Source organism: Onychomys torridus, chromosome X (assembly GCF_903995425.1).
Source record: "Onychomys torridus chromosome X, mOncTor1.1, whole genome shotgun sequence".
NCBI classification, from domain to species: domain Eukaryota; kingdom Metazoa; phylum Chordata; class Mammalia; order Rodentia; family Cricetidae; genus Onychomys; species Onychomys torridus.
This window is the reverse complement of record NC_050466.1, coordinates 18,481,853-18,489,281: the sequence shown is the minus strand read 5'-3', so window position 1 is coordinate 18,489,281 and position 7,429 is coordinate 18,481,853. Positions and strand designations below refer to the sequence as shown.

Here is a 7,429-nt window from a genome sequence, read left to right as displayed (position 1 = left end):
CAAAACATACTCCCTCCCCTCAAAAGAAAAATGATCTGCTTAAGAAATAATTATCTCAGATTGTGATAATGTATAATCTCTGTTAAATTCCACAAGTAATATTTGCCTTAGTTCTTATCACTGAGAATGTTGATGGGGTTTCTTAATTCTGTTGGATTGAAGGTAAATTTGCAAATATTCAGGAAGTTTTTGAAATAATACTTGGCATGTGGAATATAGCATATGACACCTCTTCAGAAAAGTAATAGGGACCTGAGTTATCTACTGTTGGATGTGGGTTAGCATCAGTCACCCTCTTCCTGACAGATTCCCAGAAGTAAAGAAAATTTACCGTGTTGGAGATTACAAATTGCTCCTGAAAAGATGCAAAGAGGAGATTCTATTAATTATTTATGATATAAAATAGGTCTATAACAAATTATACCCCAATAGATGCAAGTTAGGAGAGATCGATCATGGACTTTTAATGACTTTCAAAGATTATTAGGAGACATTTCCCATCTATGAACTGTTGCTGGGTCAAAAAAAATGATGAACTAATAATTTGTTCAAAACCTTAGAAGGTGGCAAGGACTTAAATAATCCGAGAGAATTGGCCTTGGTTGAAAAGAAAGTACAGGAAGGAGAGGAGGCTCTGCTCTGTATCCTCATCCTTGAACACACCTAGAAGAAGTCTGGGAACCATTGCCTGACTTAGACAAAATCTTATTATCATTATTCAGCCAGAATGATGCCTTCCTACAAAGGATTTATGTGAGTAGATTTCTGTCCACTACTCTACCTGCTGCTCTGAAACTGTGAATTCCAACAATTCCAGGCTGCCATTTTTTTTTAGATTTATTTCTTTTACTTTATGTGTATGACTCTTTTGCCTGTATGTATGTATGTATGTATGTATGTATGTATGTATGTATGTATATTATGTACCTTTCTGGTGTCTATGGAGGTCAAAAGAGGGTATCAGATACCCTGGAAATGGAGCTAGGAATAGTTGTGAATCAAAGTGTGGGTGATGATATCTGAACCCAGACCCTCTGCAAGAATACCACATGTTCTTAACCACCAAGCCATCTCGCTAGATCCAACCAGACTTCATTTTAGTGACAGTGACCTCAGTTTTGGCCCTAAATGCATGACATCACTGAAGAAGTAGCTGAACTTATCTTTCTCTACTGTTGGGGCTGGAGACCTGATAGCTCAGTCTTTAGGCCAAATAGGAGACTTGACTACAGCCTGTCTTGACTGTGGCAGACACCTGAATCTGAGCTTATGCCAAAGAGGAGACTTTACCACAAGCCGTCTTGACTTTGGCCCACACCTGAATCTGAGGTTATCTTCTTTCCCTATACCTGTCTTGAAGCTCCCCGGAAACTGTCTCCATTTCAACTGTTGAAGAGTTCAGTAATCATTTTCCTTTCATAGATGTGATGCTGTAACATTGACATCCCTGAGCTCCTGGACCTCTCATCTAGGACCACAGGTATTCATAATTTAGTATTGAGCCTTCACTCCTGACATATATACTTGACATCTACTTATAAATCATATGGCAGTAGCATTGCTTCAGGCAGCTTCTATGAAAGCTGGTTAGGATTGAATTATCTCCTAAGGTTTGAGCCTGTTCTGAGGCTGACTCTAATGATGGGTTAGAGCCATAAGCTTATTTCAAAAGACTCTTCCTAGGTGCAAAGACCTTTTCTTAGCTTTACCTTGTGTGGACATTATTCCCAGATCCCATGGGTGTGAAATGTTATTCTTGGTGACAAATGGGTCTCTCTGCTATATGATATCATATGAAGATCTCATCTGAATGGAACCCTATTCTTGAACCCCTACTTTCTAGAAGAATTTTGAGGAAGGTTACTTGAATATTCATCGCAGTATTTGGGATAAGGAAGTCCTCTCATTGTCTATACCAGGTTCTGTTCTCTGTTTCTGTCCTTCTCTCTCTAGTCATCTTCAATCCTTTTTTCTCTGGCTTGAACCACTTAATGTATGCCTTGTAAATTCTTCCCTTCTCCATCTGTCCTACACTGCCATACTACTTCTTTCCCATATCAGGCCCTGTGCTGTCTACATCACCTTTGTTTAGAACAGTTGTTCTCAACCTGTGAGTTGTGACCCATATGGGGTTGTTTATCAGATATCCTGCATGTCAGATATCTCCATTAGGACTCATAACAATAGCAAAATTACAGTTACAAAGCAGCAATGAAATAATTTCATGGTGTGTGAGGTCACCTCAACAGGAGTAACTGAGTTAAAGGTTTGAAGCATTAGGAAGGTTGCAAACCACTGGTTTTGAATCTTATAGAAGGCTGCTCCCTCTGAGCCAAGTCAGATCTACTCAGTGGCATTGCAGTCACCCTATACACAGTTTTGATAGAAATCCCTAAAACAGGGCCTTTTGGGCAATTCTGAATCCTTGGCTAGTATTTCCTGTATTCAACAGAGTACCAGCACATGCACTCTCAAGTATCAGGTGGCATATGTGTTCTGTGCTGTGGTGTAGCCTGATGCTCTCTGTTGCATGTCCTCCCCACAAGCTTGAGTATACTGTGACCTGGGATCCTACTGTGTGTAGCCCTACCCCTGTATCATTCTTCTGCCCCCTCAACAGTCTTGTTTTGTAAATATAAACTGATCTATTCCCCAGGAATAACAACAAGCTCTGTTATATCCAAAATGTGTCAGAAACATGTATGTTTAATGAAGATGATAGGGTTTCTTTTGTGGCCTATTATACTATATTACTAGGTAGCTGAAATTTATGATTCCACATTAATTTCCAAGCATTATGTGCCTTCTCTGGGAGGTATAATAAAGAGGATGACAGGCTCACATGCACATTTTTATCATTGATTCATTTTTACTGCTGTTTTATAGCAGTTTCCTTCTGGATTGAAACATTCAATCACACAAAAAAAAGCTCCTTAAGAATGAGTAAACAGGGGCAGGGTATTTAGATCAGTGGTAGAGAGCTTGCCTAGCCATCACAAGGCCCTGGGTTCAGTCCTCAGCTCCCAGGGAAAAAACAAAAGGAGTAAACAACTCAAAATACTTTCTGGAAATTTCTGAAACTGACCTAATTCAGTTGGCCCCGCCCTCCCCAAGGCTGTATAAATAGTAAAGACTCCTGAGAGTCTTTCTCAGAGCAGTGGAGCAGCCTGGAAGAGACCAGCAGAACTGCTTAGAAGGAGCAAAGACCAGTTGAGCTGCCTGGAAGAGACTCAGACTAACAGCCACCTGGAAAGACTGCAACCTGGTTTTCTGCCCTCAGGCTGTATAGTGTGTTGAGGGTTTCCAGATTTGGTAAGCCATCCCTCCTGCTGAGGTAGGCTTTGGGGACAAAACTAACTTTGAGTCATTTCTGCTCTGCTAAGCAACCCCTCATCCATATTCCTGTAACTCTGGTAAAGTCCTTTTTTTCACCTAGTTGGATACTGGTATAAGTGTTACTTCTCTCTGTGGGGGGATCCCTTTCTGTAGTGATAATGGCAACCAAGCATTGAGTCTTGCAGTTTTCCAGAGGTAAAAATGGAATGAGCACCCAGAAGCTTATGGTCCTTTCCCATTACTGGAGGTAGCATGATCTCGTATTAAAAAAAAAAAAACTGAAATGGCAGACAACTTATAATCAGTGTGTGGACATCAGATGTATAGACAGCATTGAATATTATAATGCGATGCACATAGGAAGACATAAATGTTTACTGGTATGTCTGCAGAGATTAATACTGAAGTCGTGGCACTCAGATCATTTCAGGGCACTTACATCTAGGATCATAGTAGGGTTATAATTGACCTTGGGTACACTCTAATTGATGTAGCAAGCATCAGCTATAAAAATGAGTTCAGTTGTAACAAACATAAACTTACTTAAAAGCATAAAGTAATTGAGACAAGGGAAAAAAATCTTCCAAGAAATACAGTTTTTCAATAACTCACCTGTGTTTAGTTTAGTGAACAGTCATGCAGTAAGACACTTTAAAAGTCCACATGGTTGGCCCTCCACCTTTGCAAGTTTGTGGAAAGGTGATGTAGACAACATCAAGGCCGAATTGTCATGTTACCCCATGTTGTGTTTAGGTTATCTAAAAACATCGCCAAAATAGTCTCATTAGTATTTGGAGAGGTCTAGGGATGATAACTTTGGAAATTTGTGCTAAAATTAAACAAAAACAAAAGCTGGAAGGTGTTGGTGCACGCCTTTAATGCCAGCATTTGGAAGACAGAGCCAGGCAGATCTCTGTGAGTTTGAAGCCAGCTGGTCTACAGAGACAGATCCAGGAAAGGCACCAAACCTACACAGAGAAACCCTCTCTCTAAAAACCAAAATTAATAATAATAATAATAATAATAATAATAATAATAATAATAAAACAAAAAAGAGTCAGACTGAATTAATTTTAGTTAATCTAATAAAGAGGACATGATCAGGGGAAATTAGCAAAGTCAAAATGCAGGTTGGTGCTAAGCAGAGAGCTCAGTGGAAAAAGCACTGGCTACATAAAAGCTTAACAGGTATGTCAGCTCACATGCATCATAAGCTCAGGTTCAGGAGGCAGAGACTGTGGCTCCTGAGGGTGATTAAGACTACCTTAGTTGCTGAGTTTAAGTTCAGGAACAGACCCTGCCAGTATATATCATGTGGGGAACAAGCTAGGAACATGTTTGACTCTGATATCAATCCTCTGTAATCACAAGTGTACATGTGCACACGGACACACATATACATCACACACCATCCACATAAAAAGTAAAGGTTACCAAGCCATGGACAAGTGACTCTTCTGTTGAATAACTTGAAAACAGAAAATGTTCCTATTCCTCTAAAGGAGACTGTGTTGAAGATATAGGTTTTTTGAAATTGGAAAAGGCAAGAGCTCACTTGAAGGTAGAGTTGTAGCTATCTTATTTTCAAATGAATTTCTTTTCTTCAAACAGTAAAGACTAATGTTTAGCTCATGAAATAAAAAGCTGAGGCCATGAGCCCAAAGAAACTGAATACTTCATGACAAATCAGAACGGACAAGGGCAGCACAGAGTGCTGTTAATGCTAACTTCAGCATGCATCAGGAAAGCCATGATGTAAGCATGGTGCACTACCTCTCGTAAATTGTGCAAAACAGCAGTCCAAATAGCAGGCCCCTGAGTACTGGCATCCTAACACCAAGAGGTGTAAGCTTCAGTAATACCAGGCCCAGGTGGGAGAAGCTGAAAGAAAGAAGAGGGGTTTTCCCCCAGATGGAGAGGAAGAGTGAGGGATTACTCAACTCTAGAGGATTCCTTGAGAGGATTGCCTTGTCCTGAGCCCAGAAAACTTAAGAGGGCAAGACGTCCATAGGAGACAGCAGCTTCCCCCATCACTCAACTCCATGGAAGCAAGGGATGCCAAGATATCTGAATGATTTGTCTGAATTGGCCTTGTTTCTCTAACCCTATAAGTGACAATATCCCAGCTCTGTGCAGGCCTCCTGTGAGTAGTGTTAGCAGTTCCAAGGCAATTTGAGAGGGAATTTTGTTTATTTGAGCTAGGGTAGGATTTTGAGACATTTTGCCTGTGAAGGCCTAGACATTGCTAGACACCAAAGCTAGGGACAGTCCAAACCTGGGAATTATTTCCTGAAGAAGTTTCCTAGTAATTACTGGAACAGATTCTGTTTGGGTGGGGTATGCCTCCATGCATCCTTGGAAGGTGTCTAAAAGCACCAGCAAATATTTATAGCTAAAAGTCATAGGCTAAATTTCAGTAAAATCCAACTCCCAACGTTCTCCAGGCCCACTTCCTCAAGCCCAGATCCATTGGAGTTTACCTGAGCACAGGTGGCACATCTAAACGTGGTATGTTTAATCAAGGTTTTCAAATGTGAGTCTGAAGAGTTGACCAGTGGTTGTGTCTTCTAGAAACACACCTTGGTGGAGCTCTGTAACCAGTCACTTTTCCCAGACTCTTGGGAAAGTTGGCTCTGTGGTCCAGCAGCATCCAACATCTTTGTTTATCACTTGGCCAGTTCTTATTTAACCCAGTTAATATTGCCCCAGGGTGCATGGTGGGTGGTCCAATAATCTAGGCTACCAGGAGAGAGGCCCCATTGGTTCTAAGGCCACTTCCTGGGTAGCTGCTCTGTTGCCTCTGGCTTCTGAGGAGCCCCACTTTCTTCTGTTCTTTGCAATGGACAATGGCCAACCTCTTGAGCAACCAGAAAGCTTCCAATAGTGCTGATTTCTTCTCTATATTTTACTTCTTTCCCTGCTGAGGTTAGCAATTCACTTTGACTGTACTGAGCCGCATGGACTTTGACTGTGGTAAAAGCATATTGGCTGTCTGCATATGTGGTGATAGCCTTGTCTTTTCCCTGGTGGAGTGGTTGAGTCAAAGCTAAAAGCTCTAGAGTCTGAGCTGAGGTTCTCCTGCTTAAAGATTGTGCTCAGATAGACTTACCTTGGGTTTCCACCACTCCCCCTGCAAACCTGATTCTATTTTGGATGAAACAACTTCCATCTGTGAACAATACCTTGTCTGGTATTGTTAACAGGAAGTTAGTCTGGTCAGGTCCAATATACTGGATTGGATCAGTCACCACAAGATAGTCATGCAGAGGCTCTGTGGGGTTCTGAACTGTCAGAAGACTGGCATGGTTGAGGGCTGATAAAATACAGAATTGATCCAGAAGCAGTGGTTGGTATTCAGTCACCTGGGGTTAGACATCTCAGGTGCTCCCCTCAAGAGGGTACCAACAGTGTGGAGCTGTCAGGAACAGTTTGTGACAAAGTCAATTTGTCAGTTTCTTTTACCATCAAGGTGGTGGCAGCTGTGCCCCTTATACATGCCAGTCATCCAGCTGTGACTAGGTCAAGTCTCTTGGACAGATATGTTACTGTTCTTTTTAAGTGTGCCATGCTTTGGGTGAGGATCCCCTGGGCAATGTCTCTGGCCTCACTCACATACAAGTGGAATGACTTAGGAATGCTTGTCAGGGCCAGGGTTGGGGCAGAAGCCAGGACCTTTCTCAAGGCTTTAAAGTCCTTCTGAAAGAAATATAGAAAAGCCATGTCACAAGCTGTGTTTTATTTTCATCAATTATACAAATAAGTTTCTATAATATCCCAGGGAAAACTGGTGAAATTTGGCAGTCCGATTAGTGAGGGGCCCCCCTTCAGAGTCCCACGGAGTGCCTGGGTTCACAGTGGAGCTTGTGGCTCTTCCTCCGCATCACAAGGGGGTCTCAGAGATGACAGTGTTGGGTGGGGTGGGGTGGGGGGGGGTGGGGGAATCCTCCAGTCTAAGATTTTTGGAAATTTCACTCCTCTTTTCTTGTTCAATGGTCTCTTTGGTCAGCAGGGAGTTCTTCTCCTGCTTCTCGATTTTCTTCAGCTTGGCCTTATTGAAGCTGGTGATTTCCCCCACGTCTGGCTTGTCTGCCAT

At 41.9% G+C, this 7,429-nt stretch overlaps 1 protein-coding gene across 1 annotated transcript; it reads right to left on the bottom strand.

The window, feature by feature from the left end:
- Positions 1-7,216: 7,216 nt before the first annotated feature.
- Positions 7,217-7,429, bottom strand: LOC118574031 (thymosin beta-10-like). The gene has a single exon (XM_036174627.1). The coding sequence runs from the start codon at positions 7,427-7,429 to the stop codon at positions 7,217-7,219; it is 213 nt and encodes a 70-aa protein (XP_036030520.1).

Coding starts and splice junctions, on each gene's coding strand:
- LOC118574031 (XM_036174627.1), bottom strand. CDS start 7,429: ATGGCAGACAAGCCAGACGTGGGGGAAATCACCAGCTTCAATAAGGCC.